Source organism: Cebidichthys violaceus, unplaced genomic scaffold (assembly GCF_023349555.1).
Source record: "Cebidichthys violaceus isolate CVI_PGR_0920_01 unplaced genomic scaffold, fCebVio1.0.p SCAF_6, whole genome shotgun sequence".
Lineage (NCBI taxonomy): Eukaryota > Metazoa > Chordata > Actinopteri > Perciformes > Stichaeidae > Cebidichthys > Cebidichthys violaceus.
Window position 1 is genome coordinate 3377925 of NW_027176816.1, and position 22829 is coordinate 3400753.

General features: G+C 39.1%; 1 protein-coding gene across 1 annotated transcript in view; it reads right to left on the minus strand.

Annotated features, from left to right (window-relative positions):
- The window catches only part of oprl1 (opiate receptor-like 1), an 85224-nt gene extending 72719 nt beyond the window's left edge, over positions 1–12505 (minus strand). Inside the window, exons 1-2 of the mRNA XM_068733076.1 lie at positions 12225–12505; positions 3354–3595 (exon numbers count right to left, since the gene is read on the minus strand). Of these exons, the coding sequence (XP_068589177.1) occupies positions 3354–3562 (209 nt within the window). The 5' untranslated portion in view covers positions 3563–3595; positions 12225–12505. The remainder of the gene's footprint in view (positions 1–3353; positions 3596–12224) is intronic.
- Between the last annotated feature and the right edge of the window lie 10324 nt (positions 12506–22829).

The following is a 22829-nucleotide window of genomic DNA, read 5'->3' on the forward strand; positions in this document are numbered from 1 at the left end:
TATAGTTAATTCACCTTTCCAGGCAAAGTTCACTGGCCCGCATATGGCGTTAAAGCATTTTGATGTTTATGTTGGTGGCAGTGGTACCCCTGTAGTGGTTTACACTGACCACAACCCACTGACCTTCCTTAATTCATTGCGGTGTTCCAACCAGAGGTTGGTCAGATGGTCACTGTTTTTGCAGTCGTACTGCCTAGACATCCGCTATGTAAAGGGGACTGACAATGTGGTGGCAGACGCATTGTCCAGGGCTCCTCTTCAATAAGTTGTTGTTACTATATGTCCCTTTCCTTGGTTCTCCTCTTGTCCCTTCCTAATCATTCAAAATGCTTCCAAGGTGCACCGGTTGCTGCAGTGGGAACCTGGGGCAAAAGAGGCTGGACTGTTTAAAGAAAGACAGGTGGTAAAGTATATTGTGTTTTGGGATTTCAGCCAATTATTGGTATTTTTGAGTTTTTTTTGCTAAAAAATTAAATGAAAGTTGTGTTTTGGTACTGGGTTTCCCTACAGGACCCAGTTCTTATGGGGGGGGTGTGACGGTTCCCTGTCTGGGTCATTTGTTATGTTCTTTTAAGCCAGCAGGACCAGAGATGCTGATCGTTAACTGGAGACACCTGGGCCCGGTGCTCCCGTATAAAAATCCGCCCTCTTTTCAATCTCTCTCTCTCTCATACCAACCACCCATGGAGCAGCGTGGACGGCTCGTGCTCCGCCATTGCAAGATATTTGTTGGTTGGTTTTGTACAATAAACCCTTTATTGGTGCAAACTGACTGCGTCTCCCTCACTAGTGCCGCGGCTGCGGAGCCAGGTCGTGACACCATTCTTTAAGTCTTTGTGAGAATTGGATATCTTCAAATTCAGAGCATTCAGTTGATGCTCAGACCTGCATTGCGTCTGAGATAATTCTTAAAGGGTGTCAAGCTCTTTAAGGTGCCTCAGATATATATGTATAACTTACCTGGGGAGTGATGTATACATATTGTACATACACAGACATTTTCTATAAAAACACTTCTTTGTATACAGATAGAAAACTTCTCACCAAAAGGGGGGACACAGTTTGCACGGCTCAAATCTTGTCGCTAGCATTTGTGAATATTTGAGATTTAAATTTGCAAAATATGCACAGAAGGCTGAGTGATATGTTATTTAGCCTCCACCTGCTTTACATGAGGAGGCTGCTTCCTTCTGACACCCTTAACAAGGGCAAGCTTTCGAGGGCAGCCATCTTTACTGTGGGCAATGGCTGAGAGCTGACATTGTTAAGCAGGAAAGCCAGTTGACTGTGTGTGTGTGTGTGTGTGTGTGTGTGTGTGTGTGTGTGTGTGTGTGTGTGTGTGTGTGTGTGTGTGTGTGTGTGTGTGTGTGTGTGTGTGTGTGTGTGTGTGTGTGTGTGTGTGTGTGTGTGTGTGTGTGTGTGTGTGTGTGTGTGTGTCAATGTTTAGGTTGTTTTAATGCAATTTAGCTTTTGTTGTTTCTGGTTTAATAGGGCTTTTATTGCCTTAATGCAAGCAGCTGGAAAATGACAGAAACGGAGGGAGAGAAAGAGAGCGGATGACATGCAGAAAAGGGCTGTGGGTTGGAATTGAACCCCGGCTGCTGCTAAGGTCGCCCCAGCGAGTGAAATTTTGTGTGTGACGATATGTGGGTGGAAATGCCAAAGAGTGGTGGAATGAGTCCCACTATGTGTGTGTAACTCATATGTCTATCTACAGAACTGCATGTAGATGTCAGAGTGAGAACAGGTCTAACAAGGATAGTAATTATCTACAATGATGGAGGTAATATGGAGACAGCCTTCTAACACAAAAACACTCACACACACTAGCTCACATTTCCAACATATAATTTTCTCTCTTCTTCAGGTCCAAGCGCTTGCTACTGCTTCTCAAGCAAAAACACAACATGGATGTCAAATGGAAAGCTAACCATTTTAGGGATACATTTCCATAATGCCGCCATTATTCTCCAGTTTGAAAACACACAATTACACTGACTCAAACAACACACAGATGTTCACCTACGCTTTTTTCAAATCAAATCCACAGGGGATATTTGACACACACACACACACACACACACACACACACACACACACACACACACACACACACACACACACACACACACTCTACATATCTACTCAACAGGGCATGTGTATACACAAACAGGTAGACACATGCTGAGGGTGGCTTGTGTGTTTTAAAAGATCACTTTAGTTTGTAGGAGCCAGATACCTTCTCATGCTGCAACTTCTGAAAATGAACTAATGTTTTGTCTTAATCAATGGTTTTGGCTTTTGAAAGATTATTAAAGGTCGAGTGTGTAGGATTTAGGATGATCTATAAGCAAAAAACGGAATATGTGAATATTCAGTATTGTATTGTATAATAACCAGGCACTAAGTATCGTTGTGTTCAGTTAAGTTAAAATGAGCCGTTCATATCATAGAGAGTGGGTCCGCAGTATTGCACCACCGTTTTTGAAAGATTTTTTTTTTTTTTTTTTTTAGGGCTTTAATGGCTTTTATTGGAATAATTGAAGAAAGACAGAAAAGGGGGATGATTCAGTTGGTTGCTATATGGAACCAAACCGCTAGATGCCATTAAATCCTACACACCGTCCCTTTAAAACAAAGCAAGGCTTCAGACGGTTGCATATGCGATCCTTTTTTGTGAGTGTGCGTGTTCAAATTGAATGTGCTCGCATTCATATGAGTGCATGATGATGTTTATCATTGATGCCTCTGCTGCAGTGGAGACAACAGCCACTGTCTACTCCATTTCCACCTCCAATGTCTCAAAAGTAAACTTGTTGAACAGGTGAAAGTGAGTACACAAAACCTTTGCTGCCGGGACTACATTTGTGCACACGGAGCAGAACCTCTGTGAAATAACATCCAAAACAGCTGAAAAGATCGAATATTTTTTTGGACTGGAATATTCAGAGTATTTCATCCTTTCAGCATGGATTGCTACAGCAACAGTGATCATATTATCCCCAACTTTAAAGCCTTGGATTTTGAAAAATGTGCTGTCACAAAACTGGAAGTCTGGACTGTAGGGGTTTCTCAACTACTGAAGTGTTTAGACCATAAAATCTCACATGAAGAATTTTCAACAACAGTGGGCTGAAAGTGAAATTGAAGCTCACTGCAAAAATGTTGTTGTCCTCTGTGTAAGTTAGGAGTTTTCAAAGACCAAGTGAAGATGTGCCAGCATAGTGGGATCATTTCATAGTGTTTCCAATGCAAACCAACTTGTTTCAAGAAGTTTGTAGATAAACTCTAGTGTTAGTTTGATCGGAAACAGGTTCCGTTTTTGTGCCTGTAGAAATTCATCTTGTCCTTACCTTATGATGACATACATGACCAGGAAGTTTCCCACCAGGCCGATGACACAGACAATCATGTAGACGACCACAATGGTGACCTTCACGCCTGTTGGCAGTAAGGCTTCGGTCTCATTGTAGGTACCATTGAAGTTGTTCTGGAAGAATGAGTCGTTGTAGAGCTGCAGGTGGCCCAGCTCAGCGAGGAGGAAGTCGTCAGGGAACTCCATCTCTTACCGAGAACGAGGACGTTTTAAACCCACCTGGTGGAAGGAAGAAGTGTGGTGTCACATGTAATATCGTAATAAAGCTAGCGTAAACAATGAGGCCATAATGACTCACTTGTTATTGTGCATTTGAACCAGCATTTCATTGTGGGTACAAATTAAAGAGTAACACTCCGTGATTTCAAGTGGTTTAACTTCTCACATTGCTGCAGTGATGTACAGGTGTACTCTTAGCCCCTGTGACATTACTGGGAGATGTTGAAGATTGAGATCACACCCATAAGTGATGCTGGGTGAGGTCAGAGGTCGAAACAGTCTTGACATGTTCAACACTGTACTTGGTTGAAATGCAATGCAGCTGCTAGACGTTTAACTGGAACAAAGAAAAAACACATCACGCCAGTTGTTGCTCACCTCCACTGGTTGCCATGAAGAACATGAAGGATACTGGTTGATGTCTGTGTTCTTAGTTCTTTACAGACTTCACTCATTTATTTTATATAGTGACTTTTGAAAGTGACTTTGCTGTTGTAAGCATTATTGTTGCTGCTCTAGGAACATTAACTATATTTCAAATATAAATCCTGTTCTCAATTTATTATTTAAGTAATATATTAAAAAGCAATTATTTACTGATGAAAAAGAACCGATAAGAGCGTTGATAAAGAACCAAACCTTTAAGGAGTATCGACAAAATCCTGAAGATACCGATCGCTAGACAAGGCGGGGTGTCTGAAGCTTTCATTGGGACTGCTGAGCTTTTCCCTCCATTTTAATGGCCTCTTTAGTCACAATACTCACCAACAAATTATATTGTGAATGTATCTCTCAAAGAGTCCTTTCTGTCTACTTCTCACTGATATTTCAGAACTATTATTCCTTTGGAATATATCTCACTGATATTGTTGAAGACGCCATATTGATGTGCCAAGTGCGAAAGCTTGACGGGCCTAGCAACAGTTACCAGGGGGGGAGGGGCTTAGCGAAGGATCAATTGTTATGGTCCCTTGAACTTCTCACCTTGCTGCAGTGATGCGCAGTGTACTATAGGACCTCGTGACATCACTACTGGGTGTGCTGCTCTCTTTAAAAGTGAGCCATGCCACAATGCCATGAATCAAAGTGTTATTTTGATGATACATCAAAAGCATTGATAAAGGTAAAGCTCCAATATATTACCATGTGTTTGTGATATTATTGTGGTTCACTGGTTCAGGTCATAAAAAGATCATCTTCATGGTTTCGAGAAATCAACGTTAACTTCACTGCTTTGCTAAATGTAAATAAAGGTTGATGTATTCAGTGGTAGTGTGGATGAATGAAAGGGAAAGGACAGATAAAGGGGAGAGGAGGGGATAGAGAGAATAAAGTAAAGAAGAGAGGGTAAAAACGGTTTGAAACATAAACAGGAAAGAAATGGATAATGTGGGAAAGCACAAAAAGAGGAGGATCAAAAGACAGTAAGGGAGGAAGGAAGACACTTGAGAAGCACGGAAATAAAGTGAAAGCGATGGTAAAGAGTGATTAGATGGTAGACGGTAAGGTAGAAAAGAAGTCGAGGGATTTAGGAAACTGAAAGAATGAGTACTACAACAAAAAAGGAGGAGAGGAGCTGGCAGCATCAAATTTGCTATTAATGCACTGTCCCTTGAGGAATATGTTAACGCCAAGATTTATGAGAGAGAGAGACTTATGGATAGAATGAGGGAGAGAGAGGGGGGGTGACATCAATATTTATGGGTGTTAATGCAGTAGAGAGAGAGAGAGAGAGAGAGAGAGAGAGAGAGAGAGAGAGAAATGATCTACCACCAACAAAAAACAAGTTTCCTCCATTTAAAGCAGAGGTCTGTGTCATGTGTTATACATTATTACCAACAACACATTTCTGATTTCTGACCTCTGTGTGCAGCCTTAGGCCCTCAAGCCCATTGGTTCCTCAAACACATGTAGTTTCCGTTCTTTTGTTAAAAAAAATGCTCAGTGACTTCCTAATCATTGCATTTTTTAGCAATCATTACTCTAAGGCTGACTCAAATGCTCTAACCATTGTTGTGGAAATTGATGTCCAATCATCAAATTCAAAGCCATTACCAAATCCACTAATTGAATCATAATCCTTTTGGAGAGCTTGTGGCTAAGTGGAGAGCAGGGCAGTCCTTCAATCAGAGGATCGGCGGTTCGATCACCGGCTCTGGCTCTGCTAGTCGCATGTCCGTGGGTCCTTGAGCAAGACACTTAGCCCCAAAATTGCTCCCGTACCTGTGCCTACGGTGTAGAAATGTATAGAATCTGAATTGTAAGGCGCTTTGGATAAAAAAATCTGCTAAATGACTGTATGTATGTATGAAATTGCTCCTCAAATGTTATTAGGTTTACCTTTCAAAGTCTTCAAGTAGTTCAATGCAGGACAATGAAAGACGGCCCTGCTCTCCACTTAGCCATGGTCACCATGGGATGTGTCTTATCCCTCACAAACAACCTTTGGCTTAACGCAGAGAGCACAATAAGAATAGCCAAACATTTCAATTTAGCTGTTCACGACAACTAGCTCCTGCTGGTTTAATCTGCCGCCTTTGATGTAAAAAAGGTAAATGAGGAGATACAGTACATGAGGTTTGACAAAAGATTCCCACTGTATAAGCTCTGAATGGTCCACTGTTTCGACCAATCAGAGTGAATTGGGAAACGTCCATCAATGGGCACAACATCCAATCTATTCAAATTGCTGAACAAATGTAATATGTGGGCGGCAATTCCTGTGAAAGGAACCTCCGTTTGTTAGCTGTTAGCAAGCAACACATCAAAATGCTGCCATTAACCAGGCTGCCTCTCTCTCTCTCTCTCTCTCTCTCTCTCTCTCTCTCTCTCTCTCTCTCTCTCTCTCTCTCTCTCTCTGCCCGATCATGAATATTCATCAAATCAAAACAGCAAAGTAACTCTGCTGTGCTGCTGAATTTCCCCGGGGTTACTGCCAGGCTCAATACACATGGGTTATATATATGCTCTAATATCTCTCTTTCATTCTCTCCCTCCCCGTTGACTCCTCTTTTTCCTTTCCTCCTTCCTTTCTCACATCCACCCTCCACATCTAAGACACCGTGTGTTTTGTTTTGCAGGTTTCATCTCTGCTGCAGCAGCAGTGTGTGTGTGTGTGTGTGTGTGTGTGTGTGTGTGTGTGTGTGTGTGTGTGTGTGTGTGTTTTAGCTGCCTAAGCTTTGATGAATAAGCAGTTAAACTTGAGCCTGAAGTGTGGCCATGTAAGGCTGCAGTTGCAATTTGGGTGGGCCACTGTAGCACCTCTACCACGTGTGAGAGGACAAAGAAGCACTAATGAGACTGACGTATTACTGCGCAAGGTGCATGTAGGAAAGTAAAGCTACAGCAACTGTTTTGTGTTTGCTGACTGGTTATTAAGTACTTTGAGTTATTATTTGTCCATCCAAGCATTGAGTTATAAAGGGACACCCTACAGGTGAATAAGGTAAAAAAAACTACAACTACTACTTCACCACTGCACTTACATTAAGGCAATTATCATGAATTCTGTAAGTCTATAATTTGATGTGCTTATTTGCACAAAATTCTAGAACAGAAATATGAACATTGGATGAAGCCAGCTTCAAAATCCTTGTATTATTTTGTTACATCAAAATTTTTTACTGAGAGAAATTTGGATATCTGTATCAATCCATAAATCAGAAAATACACTCAACAGCCATTCAAATCTATTTACTGGAAAGTTTGGTGTATGTGCTGGAGTGTGAGAGCTCTGTACCCACTGACCTTACATCTTATGGTCTTTATGTCTAGCTTTTATCTGACAAACATACATTTGTTATGTGCTATTGTGTGTAGCTTTGCATTGTTTGTTCTTTTGTATATATCTTTGTATTATGTCTTCACCCTGTACTATTTGTTATTGTGCTTTCCTTGTTTTGACCTGCCAAGAGACTACAGACGCAAATTAGCTAAAAGCCATAAACTGGTACAGTCCATCAGATGGTGACATTTATGTTGTAAACTGTACATGGTTCCTTTAAATTAAAAAAATGTTAAAAGTAATTTTAAGAAAACGCCTTTTAATATAGATTAGATTTGTGTTGTAAAATTCCCTACATTTTGCAAGACTACAGCTGAATAGGGTTAAACAATACTTAACTGATTGATCTCACCTTGAAATTTGCCTAGTTGATGACTTGTATTGATATGTATAAAAATACAAATGAGGCATTATCTTATGCTAACTTTTGGTGGACTTAGGACAAATATAAAAACGCAAATGACAAACGTTGGTCAAAGACACACTTGTGTACATTGGATGTTTTCTTTCCTTTGGAAGACGACATTTCTGCAAAATATAATGTGGATCCGGATGGTAATGTGAATACAAGTCGTATAAGTAAGACAAACAGTATTGTGTTAAGAACTGTTTTACATTGATAAAGTCAGTGACATAAAACCTTTGTTTCAGCAGCATTTAAATGAGGGTAAAGCATTGTGAAACGTCATAAAAAAACTATGTTGAGACTACAAAACGTTTAAATTCAATTTGAAGCCCAGTTGCTGTAATACTTTCCTATACAGACACTTAGCAGGCATTCAGACTGAAAACAGCCCTAGGTTAAAACAATACAAGGGGTGAGCCCACGTTATTTCAGGTACCGGCTCACCAACGTAGTTCTTTGAGTGAGACAATGGACTATGGTCCAAAAAATCCAGTTTGAGTAACTGATCCATAGTTTTTAAGGTTTATAATATTCCACTCTTTCCTGGTGCTTCCGCTGCCTGGGCAGTAAACTAGCAGGTGAGTTTTGTTGTTGTCGAGTTAGGGAGATGCTTTTTGTTAAGTTGTCAAACAGCATTATCTTTTGTTGGTAATTTTGCAATCCAGAGACGTCACAAGAACCAAATGTCATAATGCTCATTTTTCTCCAGTACTACAGGTACCCTGTAGGTACCGTGGATTAGGGCTTGAATCTCACTACAAACCAACAAATTATTACATTATCATCATGTTCAAATGTATTCTTGTAAAATTGAGTTAAAATATTGAGCCATGGGTTCAACTTTTTTGCAGGATGACTGATGTTTTGCTCCATACTGGTCTCTTCAAATGACTGAGGCTACATTTTTTTCATCCAATGCGATCGGAATGTAGCCAAAGACCCTCAATGAGATTTGATGAGAGAGAATACCCAGAATGAGTTCGGTAGGAACACAAAACACTACAAATCTTGTGAAAGTCTACCGAGAGGGACCGTCAGAATGGAATAATTGTTACAATGATTAAATATGACTTACTAAACATACACGCAAGAGTCCACAATCCTTTGTGGTAGATACCTGCAGGCTCCCCAACCCCCTCAGAGGAAACCGATAATATAAACAGCTGTTAATAAGCTCATACAGTTCAGGTAAACTGTGGAGGAAGCTGTAGTCTCTGCTTGTTTTCAACCCTCCAGCTTATTCATGGTTGTCTGAGTGGTTAGTTATATAAATAAGACACTGTCCTGGTCCAGTTTTCCTATGTAGCAGCAAATGGTTGGACTACACTGATAACAAATGTTCTACACTGCTTTTGTTTGTACTGTGGCAAAAAGAAGCTTGTTTTGCATTGATTTTAACTCTGCATGTTGCACAGATTAACATCGTGTCATACTGTGTAGCTGATACAACTCTCTGGATGCAAAAAAAAAGTATTATTGAGTACCCCTGACACATCGGTGTTGACAATAACAATATATTGTAGGGCATACCTGGCTGAGAAGGACACAGTTGGCAGTGAAAGATACCAGGATAATTATCTGGCTTTATCAGCAATCTTTCTGCGCTTAGATTAGGCAGCAGGTTACTGCCCTGTAAATGTCTGTGATGGCGGGCTGACATACATCTCTATTGAAGACACATACAAGATGATAGATGTACAGCAGTGCACCTTTTTATGGATTGCTGTTCAAGTACAGTTTAATGTGGATATACCGGTTTTATTCACTGGCTTCTTTAATGTTACTCTTTTTATCCTGTTTTCTAGCTCCTGAACATATCAGTGTCCACATACGATTTATAACTTATTTTGCACGTCTTCGTCAACAAATACCCTTTGTACGTGACCTGTTATTGTGTTTATGGTCTTTTTTTTATGAGATTAGAAGCAAGTCATTGGCTGGAAAGTGTCACATCTCTGCCAGTACTATTCACAAATATACTTTCATCTTTATTAAGCAGCGAGAGACCATGCTTCATGACTTCAATCATCTGCAGAGAGACAACAACACTGGAGACTTTACACTTAGAAAACTTCAATGTCCCCAAAGGGGGAATTTGTGGTACAGCACAGTAAACAATAAACATAATACATACAGACTTAAAACAAAGAACAGACAGCAAAAGTCAATGAATGTCATCTTATAATAAATGAGACATTTTTGCACATCCCTGATGCACAACCTCCAGTCTATGAAAAGACAGAACAACGCTCACAAACAAACAAACTGAGCTGCCTGAATATGTGTTGAATGTTAAAAGCTTGACATTCAAGCCAACATGGACATTAAGTCTTAAGGAATTTATACACTGGGGGCTTTTTTTTTCATGTGAATGCAAATATTACAAGGCAAAGAAGCATTGTAACTTTTTTTTTGGAACAGGTCCAGTTCATTGAGCATTTGCACCTCGATTAAAGGCATCAAACAATCACATTGTGCGGAATAGACGTATTCAAACTGCACAATTTATTGTACACCAACATGGAGGCTCCGAACCAAGACAGCAAACTATATTGCTCCTTTCAATCCTGACAAAGGCAGCACATACCAGATCCAATCCTTCTGTTCTTACCTTTCACAATAAAAGCAGATGCAGAGCCAGTCAAGGATCCTGGTAGTCAGTCCCCTGCCTGCGCAAAAGTATTCAAGCCTTTTATTGCTAAAGTGTTGAGACTGTTGTGAATTTGCATCGTTTATGGTATGAATAGTTTTGGTCCGAGATATTTGCTGGTAAGTATTTCGTATTTCCGTGTTGATTATTCATCACGCCCCTGGTGTGTAAAGGACTTAAAAGCAGCTCAGAATTATAAAAAGTTGATTATCTGCAGATTCATGACAAATAGTAAAGACAGTGTGGTACTGAAGAAAGTTAAGCAGGGCGATAAATACATTTTATTATGGCATGCACAATAACATGTGTTTTATCTTGTTTACAAAAGTGATTTTTCTCCAGGGATACAATATTTTTTTCAAAAGGCATATTTAATCTAATTAAAGTTTGATGAAAGTTCATAATTCCTTTGTCTTTTCTACCCCTAGTTTGTTTTAAAGTAGGAAAAAAAAATCTAAAATCATAAATTGGATGTGTTGTTGAGAAAATCAGAGATTTTATGTTTAGGTCAAATCACCCAGCCGTTGGTAGCTTCGTAACAAGCGAGTAGGCCGAAGTAGATGTTGTGTTGGGATAGTTTGATCAAATATCTATCCATATTTCATGTTAGTCAAACAAACTCAGTGACTAAAACTGTGACTTTAAGTTGGCTGCCTATGTTTGTTTTGTTTCCTACATTTGTTTTAGGCCAAGACTTGCTTTTAATAAAGTTACTACTACAAAGCTATGGAAGTCAAATGATTGCAAGCTGTGCAAAAAAAGCTCTAAAACTAAATTAAGCACTAGGGGTCGCATTTGTAATTTGGAAAACGTGAGGAAAAAGTCATGAGTATATCAAATATTTGAGGACAGAATTGAATTGTTTTACTTATATGACATTCAAACTGTTAGCTCTTCATTTATGTCCCTCACATGCCAAGTTCACCTGACAGCAAAACGCCCCTGGGTTTGACCTGGATGTCAATCATAGTTCTGTTAGACTCCACCTTCTAAGTCACATCAGGTCATTTGCTCTGAGCTGATATGTTAACTGTGAAATAAATGCAAGCCTGTTGATTACTTAAGATAGGGCACCACTTACTAAAACCTGTTAACCAAAAAAAATGCACCTACCACTCAAGTTCTCTAAATCTGTTAAAAAACAAGCTGATCTGTGTGAGCGCTCATAGACCTGGCCTTGGATTGGTTTTCTGCAGTTTTGTCACTAACACACCTCCATACAGATCTGCTGCAACGTCTCTCAGTAGTAACACACGACTCGCACACCCACCCATATGCACACACATAGTAAAATCACAATGAGAAAGTGTTTCGAAAAAGCCCATAAACAAAGCCTCCACTTCACATAAGACCCCCAAATGCAACGCACGCACAGTCATACACAATCATGAACCTCAATCGGAGCAGGTGTTCGAATTGCACACGCTTCAATGCAACAAACTTCCCATTTCTTCGCAATGCAACCTGGTACAAAAACGCAAGATGAAGCGATTTAGTATAGACACGTTTAAAGGCACCACGCGCACGGCAAACGCATTAATGCGCAGACCCAACACTTCGAAAATACATGTACGTCACGCACGCGCCGCGCCAAGCGCCATCTATACAGTGTTATGGCAGCCTCTCAGCTGAAGCAGCTCAACATAAACACAGTGACGGAGTGCAGATGGACAGAGCGCAGTGCGCACTGTTGTGATCCAGGGCACACACGCATGTATGTACGTATATGCACATGTAAAAGCTGCGTGCACGTGCTTGCATCTTCGTGGCTGGCTGTTCATTGTCTTACCTCTCTGGTGGCAACAGCTCCAGAGCTCCCCGCAGACCGCCCAGAGGACACAACGGTTTGGAAGTTGTTTGTTTCCCCCCCTGCGTTACTGGGCACTGTCTTATTCAACCCGCTCTCTCTCTGTCTTTCTTGGTTTGCTTTCTTTAAATTCGCAGTTTCCTCCCGCTGTCACCAGGTAGTAGGCTAGTCAGTGTCAAAATCCAAAATCTCCGTCAGTCCGTCCAGGTTTTCACTGGGATGACGAAAAGAGAGAGGAACAGCTTCACCTCCAGTCAGCATCAGCTGGCAGGCAGACAGAGATCGAGAGGGGGAGCGAGAAAGAGAGGGGGGGGGAGAGAGAGAGAGAGAGAGAGAGAGAGAGAGAGAGAGAGAGAGAGAGAGAGAGAGAGAGAGAGAGAGAGAGAGGAGGGGTCTGCTGGGATAAAGATGCAGCCAGGCACTGCGCTTTGCTTTCTTCTTTTCTTGACTGATTTTTCTCCCTCTCTCTCCCTCGGGCAGATCGATGAGGGCTTTCTCAACACCCCCCTCTCTTTTCTCCATCTCTGCACTAGTAACCCATCTTGTATGTGCATTTGGGTCTGGAATGCAAACTGCTCTTTAAGTGTGTGTGTGTGTGTGTGTGTGTGTGTGTGTGTGTGTGTGTGTGTGTGTGTGTGTGTGTGTGTGTGAGTGAGTGTGAGAGAGAGAGAGAGAGAGAGAGAAATGATCTAGTGCATTCTGACACTTATACTATACCCAGCACGTGCAATCATTTGTATGTATTAACACTGTTTGATCCTGATGTTTGATCCTGATGTTTAGAGCAGAACCCAAAGGAACACATGCACTTATGATCAAAGTAATAGCCTACAACTTCTTACTGTAATCAGATTACCTTTCACATTAGCTCTCTGTCTCCAGTGAAACAGTTTGGCCAAAATAGGTAACGTATAAATACAGTGAGCAAGTTGTAGGCTACACTGTGTACGGTGTGCTGCAGTCTGGTCGTGTGTAGATTAATTTCTTTATTTGGAAAAGACACTTTGCATGGAACAAGCTTATATTGACGTCCAAAACTACGTATTTGACTTTGAGTTGGGATGAGAATGTGTTGGCTAGAGAAGGAAACAGAAAACATATGCTTGAACTTGTCAAACAGAATGAATAAGTGCTCTTCATAATGCCGATAATACCAATATTTATTTTTACAGATAAAGAACAACATAGGTTGATGGTTCGTCTGAACAATATTCTAGATGGGATGGATAACTGGTCCAAATGCAAAAAAAAGTTTCCCTTAATGTTAAAAGATTGCTTATTTAATCTTCAAACCTAAAAAGAAAACCCTTTTGGGTGATCTTTGTCCCATTCTCATAGGTACTAATGCACTTGAACATGTTTTCCATGTTCAGTTTCTAGGTGTAGTCAGCAGATGATCAGCTTAACTTTGTCCAACAAAGTTGCTATAACTATAATTATTAATGTATCTCCTGAGAAAGTGTTTTCATTATTTTATCTTTTTAATAAATTAAGTGTTGGGGTGGTAAAAAACACGTAACTTTATTAAAATGTTACATCATGTGCCCTGTAGTGTACAATAGGACTTCATTAATGTTTTTTTAACAAAAGAAACATGGTAGAATGGTCACTAACTCTAGCTGGGATTCCCATTCTGCCCCATTATTTCAAATTCTGGAGTTTTTAGACATTTTTGACATAAATCAACTTCACTTAGGTACTTTATATTTCAATTTCTTTGCAAATCATGACCCATTTCCTTTCACAGTGTCTTTGTGACCAGGTCTCAGATCCATTTTTACCTCACCAGATACTTTGATATTCTATATGGTCAGTTCTTCAGACCTAACCTCAGCCAGTTTTCACTTAGGTACAGTTAAGTGGAACATCTTTCCTACTTCACTTCACAGTCACGCCTCATTTCTGATTTAAAAAGAACAATCTTAAACAACTTCTCTTTCATGAATACAGTACTTTGTTAATGAGGTATGATACAATATATGAAAACCGTACAAATATTTCTTATTGCAATCCTTGTTTTTCTTTCTTCCTTAGTCTTTTCTATCTCTATTGTCTATTTATTATTTGGGAATTTGTTTTTTTCCTTTCTTTAAAAATATATTTTACGATTGTTTCTAAATTGCGGAAAGCATTTCAGCCGTCTTTAATTTTAATATTAGTTTGGTTCCTTATACAAGCCCTCAGGTTTTTTTTTTAATGAACTCACCTGTGCATTTTCTTTGGCTATTGTATGTATCTTGTCTGTTCTTTTGTTGTATCATATGCACAAAATAATTTAAAAAAAAGAAAATAAGTTAGCATCACATTACATTCTTTGTTTGTCACCACTTACTCAAAGGGCAAAGAGAAATAAACAAGTAGTCAGCAGTGTTTTATCACCGTCACAGTGATTTAAATGTGGTAAGTCATATGTTGTTCTCAAGACCTTAGCCGACCCAATCTGCCAAATTGCTGGTAACTAATTATTGTGTGTACAACTAAGTGTGTGTGTGTGTGTGAGAGAGAGAGTCTTAAATGATTTCCTAGCTGTAACTGTGACAGTTTGATGCCTGGTCAAGCAGTAATCTCAGGACTCCTCAGGGTTCTCTGCTGGGTTCACTTTCTTGCATCAGATTAAGTCATTTGAGTCCTTCAATTCACAAAAACAAGCAGGTTCTGGCTGAGAAAACTCACCTCTTCGCTAAGTCCCTCCTGTTGAACGCAATCATAGTGTAGCATTTGGCTGGCTGCCCAACAGCTATCCGGCTCTGCTCCATAGACTCTAATGCAATCGGGGGTTTTTTTACATTTCAGGCTGCTTTTGTGAATTTATGGTTAAATGTTGTGCCTGGGGCATCAGTAAAAGGGATTACCTTGGTCGTTACTTGGAGTGGTTGGAAGGAGCTATACGTTTGTAAAACATGTTTCTACGTAAAAAACAGTGGGGCTAACGTTAGCGAAGTACTTTAGCACACCATTACTAGTGTTCTATGTATTTTCGCACGCTACTGAAGGTATACTGAATGTTTTTACTTTTTAATGATTGGAACAATGAATGGCTTTGTGATGTGACAATTCAATGTAATTAAAAACGGTTATCTAATACTCTGTGAATCTTCTGTGTTTTGCCTGTGATTTAATTCAAAAACTGCAGATCGAGGTCTGGTGTGGACTTATAGGACCATACCTGTGGTTTTACACAAAGCTAAATAACCACACACAACAATACCATAACAATCAGCTTACACATCCCATTAGTGCCAGTCATTTCTCAAAGCATGCAGACATATTTTAGCTTTTGTTATATTTGGCCAAATTCATTTTGAAAATGAAATGTTAAGATAACACCCCAACCTTAAAATTCAGTGCCTCGTCCGCCAAAATGCACAGTCGACATAGTCGTTTAATCAGATCTCCTCAACCGGATTTTCTCAATTTTCTTGTAAAAGCATCACTACTTTGGAGAGTCACTTCTTTGCTGGCTACATTTTGATTAGAAACATTTTCTCACTCCCAACTCATCAAATACTTCCATTTGGTCAATGGCCCTGCGTGTCACACTATGGTGCTCTAGGAACATCATTTTCACACTGGATTAACTCTAAAGTTAAGTAACATTGTGGATGTGTGGGATGTCACGTAGGTGTCATTGGGATTCATCCGCTCTGTTGAGCAAGTTTCAAATCATTAAGGCTGTGTACGAAATTATTCACTTATTTAATGCTCCCCACTCACTATCCAGGGAGTTCTATTGCTGTGTTCAAGTCAACGCAAGTGAAATTTACAACTTACGATGTGCGGGGAGTGATTTTATCTGATAAAGTGAGAAGTGGCTAACATGTGTGAGGTGTTTACGTATTACTTATAGTGAGTTCAATATAGTAATTTTGTTTTTAGAAGTATACTTTACTTGGTCAATGGCTGAAGCTGAAGTGTGTCGTGTGTTGAGCTTGTAAATAGTGTGATATGAATAAGAAGACGAAAAGGCATGATCATTATCTTCCAGGGTGTTAGGAGTGTAATAGTGTTCATCAAATCCCCTTTTCCTGTTATTGGGGAGAAGTAGAGGTAAAAGAAGATCTATACCACACTTCACCGTCTGCCACGCAAACGTTTGCTCTGTCTAACGAGCATTATTGCCCTGCAGGTGCAGCTTTTCAGGACACATGTCAACTGGTGTGATGTGATTAGAAATCACAACTATAGCCTGCAGATTATTGAACAAGTAACAGTGGATATAAACACACTTTATGTTTTGTTTCCGGGTAAACATCTTGTTTGACTGTACTTAAGTAGAAACAGGTATCCATAAAATAATGTCAACTGAAATGCAATTTGCTTAAGAAGACACCAGAAAATAGTAATTCAAATGTGGATGAGATGGTAGCAGCAAGGAGAAAGTTGGATTTCTTTTTAAAGATGTCTTTTTTTTCTCCCTAACAAAATGGCGCTTTAGTGTGGTTAATTTATTGGTGCTGTCTAAAGGCTCTAAAGGAACCACAGAGGACTCATTAAATACAACAGACCCGACCTCAAACTTTATCCTAATGTATCTCTTATATTATCGTCTTATGAATAAAGTATTAATGAATATACTGGCAGGGTATATATGGGATGTCAGCAATTGTGGCAAAAGTGGCCGTGCCAAAGACGGAACACACACTATCAGAAAATCTGACCAATGATGCAACAGTAATTTAAACTGCAATAACCCCTAACCCCAGTATTCAATTAGGGGAAGCAACGCTGTGATTTTATCAACACACTTTTTGTCTTTTAAAAAATAAATTGATCAACATACAGTCCCCGCAATCAGTTAATTTTTAAAGCTCAGCATCCGGGGGCCGCAGCTTTCTATCATTCAGGCCCATCAAGACTTTCTGGATAAAGTCAAATGTATTGACCAAGTCCTTTGGGTAACTTAGAAACATGGCATTAATCAGTGGAAAATGCATGACAAATGTGTCAGGCAATGTAGGGAAATCAATAACCATGTTACTCTCAAGTGCCCTCTCTGGGCAGCAGAACATGGCATCTGTTGAATTGGCAATTGTCAGGAGGAGCCCAACTGGTAGGTCGTCAATGTTTGGTTCAGCTGACTGCGTCACTTGAAGACAAGAGCAGAGAACCGTTACCCCAGATACCTAAACTATCTCCAGAATCTGCTTACTGCAAAATGAATCTGTTACATATCAGAAGACAGTAAGAGATCCATCAATAACAATATATCACATTTAATAATTATAATTGGTTTCACAGGTGTCAACTAATATAAAATGTAAAATGAATCTGATGTGTATCTTCTAGGCTACAGCAGCTGTATAATTTAGCATTATATAAACAATTGCAGTCAAAATAAAAATAAAATGATGTATATTTTTATGTAGTTGCACATTTAACTTAATGAAAACTTGTGTATTTCAGTCTACATCCTATGTGACAACAGGAAGTCAGTGAGAAATAGCTACTATACATTTCATGTCATCTGCAGCTCAAAGCCTGGAACAGATATATGTAGTACAATTTAGAGAGTATGAATGATTCAGATACACTTTTTTTTTATTTGAAACCTTAAAATAAAACAAATAAAAATAAAGAAAGTACTCAATACTCTAGTTAGAGAAATATGTTCACCTCTGACTCTATTTTAAGGGTAGGCCAGTGTTCAGGATCTCATCAATGACAGGGTGAATGTGGTCTGCATTAACGTTTTGATAAGGGGAAGATTTTTGTCACTCATCCGAACTTCATCTATAAAATCCAATCCACAACTCTAACATAGAGTAATAACAAATATAGTATTTTGTGTTTTATTAACTACGTGCAGTAAATATGTACTAAAGCTTGATGTGCATCATCAACATGCCAGATAGAAGATTCAGTATATCAGACAGTTGCATCAGCTCCAGCCTTCAGAGAAATAAGATTGGAAAGCTAACTGGGTTGCAACACTTACATAAAAGCACTATGTAAAATATCTTCATCAAGCATTTAACACAACTCATTACAGGCATAGAGTGAACTGAACAGTGAGCAGCTACAGCATGTCTTGCTGATGCCTCAGCTGCAGAATACAATCTTTGCTGAATTCTAAACTGGTTAAAAAGGCCAATTAATGCAATTAAACTCCAAACGCAGAATTGAAGTCCTTTCTTAACTATACAAACAATACAATAATAAATTAACAATTATATTATCTCACTTAATTAAGATATAAACAAATGCTAATACTACACGCTCAGATTGAGAAGGGAGATAACTTCAGAAAAATTAAAACAATTTTTTTATTAAAAAATTATTTTCAAATGTTAGTAAAACCTCAATTCTGTTTGGAAGTCAGATTCTCGCGCACAGACTAGAGACACTGGACCCTGACTGTGATTGGGTTATTTCCTTGCTTATATCTCACACTGATTAAATACAAGCCTGAATTTCATAGTTAATTTGCCTTACATAAATGTAGAATGTACTATATTAACGTAATTACATTACATTACATTACAGTCATTTAGCAGACGCTTTTATCCAAAGCGACTTACAATAAGTGCATTCAACATTGGTAATCAAAAGAACTACTTGTCATCAGAAGTCAGAAGTCATACGTAATGTAACGATATTGCATGAAATAAACGTCAAAGCCATGCAAACCGTTCATGTTACTTTTCCTAAAACATGGCCAGACATTGCTTGGCGATGAAAAATGCCGTGGTCAATTTGGTTCAATTAATGGAAAACGTTTACTCAACACAAACATTCCAATATAAAAATTACAAAAAAACTCTACACTTTAACATGAACTAAATCTTACTGTTAACTGGTTTCCACTTTTCACATAATGGTACAGTGCTACACACACAATGTGACATTATTGCACATAATTAATGTAAACCTCTATGCAAACCGTTAACGTTACCGCTACTAAAACAGGCCCAGACATGCATGGCAATGAAAAATGCGGTTGCGGTTTGTTGTAACGTTAGTAAAACTCCAGAAAATGCATACACAACACAAATGTTCTGCTTTTAAATTTAAAAAAATTTAACATTTAATATACTTGCTTATACTTATCAACCAACTTTCACATATGAGGCAGATATAAATTAATAAATGAAGTTTTAGCTCAAATTATATTCACTCAAATGCATTAAATAACTGCTGTAAGACTAAATGCATTTGAATTAAATGCATCTTGCATGTCTTCTTCTCACATGCAGTCCCACGACGAATTTTCAAGAGAAAGTGTATCTATTTTTGATCTATCTTTTTTGGTCGGAATCCCTTCAAAGAGCTAACCTCTATGCCACACTAAAATGTTCCTGAAGACAAATTTCTACTGTGGCTTAACTGTGCCTTAGCCCCAGCCCTTCAGGACAAACATTGCACTTTGCAGGCTCTGAAAAACAGCTTAATAATATGCATGTTGTTTATTCTGTTTGACATCATACTGTGATGTGTAATACAAACTGCAACCCCTCGAGGCCATTAACATGATATTAAGCTGTTTGTTATGAGTCATTTCACATCACTTTAGGGGTTAAGTCATTTATAAATATGCATTTCTTACATACATTTGAGACATGTTAAAGTGCAGAGGGGGAGTAGACACAGATGCAGTGTCTTGCTCAAGGGCAAGGAGGTCCTCTCTCTGGGTTTTTATGAAAGATAACCTAAACCTATATTTTTACAGTCAAATATTGAAGAATTAGTATGATTTTTTTTTTTTTTGTCAGTCTAAAACTCACATTTTCAAGAAATTGGCTTTACATTTTTTTATATGGATGTTGGGAAAGAGGTTATGAAGTTGACGCTAGCAGCTACAGCTTAAAGTTAACAAGAACAGAAATCACAGTTTATCGGATCAGCTGCTCTCTGAACGCCCACAGAAGCTTCACAGATGCAAGTTACCTCAGTGTGAGGTAACTTGACAGTTGATCAACATGAGTGACAACTGTTGGGAGGAGAACTGGACCAAGGGGACGAAGGAAGGAGATAATTTGTTTTTTGCCACCGGTTGACAAGATGCAAAATGTCAAGAGAATTCACTTCTCAAATGTCACATTTCATAACCGTCACACAATGTGTGTGTTGGATTTTTTTAGTAGTGTCCTACTGGAGCAAAATTTAAATGCTATAACTGGCAGCATATATCTCAATTTATATAGTGAAAATATGACAACTGAAGGTGCACTATATGCAATGATACTTGCAGGAAGCAAGGAGAGTGAATTAGTTCTACTGGTTTCCACCGATCAGTTTAATCTTTATTGACTTCAATAGCAGGGTGACAATTTATTAGCCCCCTCAGCTTCCAGCACACTGCTGGTAAGAACCAACTGTAGCCTCGACTCCTTTTTTAATGTATTGCGGTGACTTGTGTTTGCATAACTGCGTAAATTATTCATGACAGAGAGGGGGGAAAAAATCCATTAACACGGAGAGACTGCTAGAGAGATACTGTGGTGAATGGTCTGATAACTGGTTATTAGAAAAATATTGTGTAGTTTTAAAATCTGATAATTCTGGTAGTGTAGTCAAAGGAGTGCTATTGCATGGTGGTAAGAGGACAACAAGAAGCTTAACTATATATTTGTGTTCCCTGTCAAAACGTCAGGGTTTTATGAATTGGTTTTAATGCTTAACTTATATACTTGTGTTACAGCAGATTGCAGACGTGAGATCCAGTTCTGGTCTCAGAAAGGGAGCTCTGCATTCACTGAATGTCTGTCTGATGACCATTGACATATACAACATAGGTAATCCCTCCGGTAAACATCAGCCTGCATCCTTGGTGTTTTAGGTTAAATTGACAGTGTGTAGGGTTTGGTGGCATCTAGCGGTGTGTTTGCAGATTACCAACAGCTGACTACCTCTCCGCTCACTGCTCCCTTTCCAAGACTGCAGTAAATTCAGCAGCAGAGTGCAAACCATGTTACTGCCAGGAGGCTCACGTTACTTCCCTCGTGTGTTGGATAACTACGGTGGCCTTCAGGTAACTTGAAAAAGGCTTTTGCAAGAGTCTGTGTTTGGTTTTTCTGTTCTGGGCTACTGTAGAAACATGGCGGTGCAACATGACGGACCCCGGGAAGAAGACTCCCTATATGAAGGGTTTAACGAAAACACAATTTTAGTTTAGAGTGATTATACACTAATAGTTCTGAATATTATATTATATTATATTTAATATAGCACCCAAAATACTACACACTGTCCCTATGCATTTAATTAGTCCCGCAGGAACACATTTCCCAGATATAAACAAGAATAAAATAGAGTTTATTTAGACTATTTTACAAAATAATGAATATAAAGGTAATGGACCTAGAAGCACGGGGGAGAAAATCAATCAAAATATGGCCAAAAAATCATACTGGCAGTAGTCTAAGAAAGCCAATTAGATGGTAGATGGATGAAGGCAAAATGCCACAGCTGGTCTTCCTTATGTCAAAATGAAGAAGTGAACACACCTGTATTTAATAGGTTATTATTATGAAACATCGGTCTTCTCTGACTCTCTCGGTGTTAAATGTGCTAGTCGGCAGCTGAAGTGTTGCCTGTGGCATCATCCTGGATCAGTGGGCTGCATGTGGACCGATTCTTCTTGGAGTTATAATAAATAACTATGTAATGTTTAAACACCAGGTTTTAATACACTGGATCAGAAACATATTACAAGAAGCCTATGTATCCAGAGGGTTTGGACTTGATTGACAGTAAATGATGCGAAGACCCTATCGCATCACATTATGATTAAGATTAAGTATTATAATGTCTGCAGGTTGTAAACATGCATATTATGCAATATGTATTGGATTTCACCCACAGCCTTTCACTCCTTCCAACCTCTTTCAGAGCAAGAAACTCTGTAGGTTCCATTCACACCAGTGATGTGCGCAGAGGTTTGTGGCTGGTGAGGCACTGACTGCACACTACATAAGTCAGATTTACAAATATATGCACCAAATAGAGTAGCTTAAATCACCATTCAATTGGCAGCTTGCACATTGAGTACTAGTTGTTTTTCATATTTCATATCAGCAATTTTACACACACATAGGGAAGGTACATATTTGATTCCACCGGGAGCGTGTGCGCCACGACCTGCGACCTGCCCCACCGGGAGTGTTTCAGGAGCGCTCAAAAATCGTGAGATCCCGCAATAATCTGTGTAACATCCACGGATGTATAAATAGAACAACAAACACATAAAAGGTTACTTTACCTGTCCGACGTTGAATTGCTGTTGATTTGGTCATATTTACCTGTATTTTGAGACATTTTTAAGCTTAGATATTCAATCTTACATTTTTGCGGTAAAAGCAAAATAGAAGAAGAAGAAGAGAAGTGTAGAAGAAGAGCAACGACAGAACAAGCATAAACCCGACCCGTGGGCTCTCGCTCGCCCTCTTCTTTGAGGCAGAGGTACTGTTTGCCTCTCTGTGCTTTTTCACTGCGGTTTCTGTCAGATCAGCAACACTAAATATGTTCTACACATACGTGAAATACATTACCTATTATATGGAAAGAAAGGATGTATAATAAAAGTGTCTACAAATATGAGAGTGGCGACAAACAATGAGAAAGAGGCACGTGCTCAACCCAGTTAGTGAG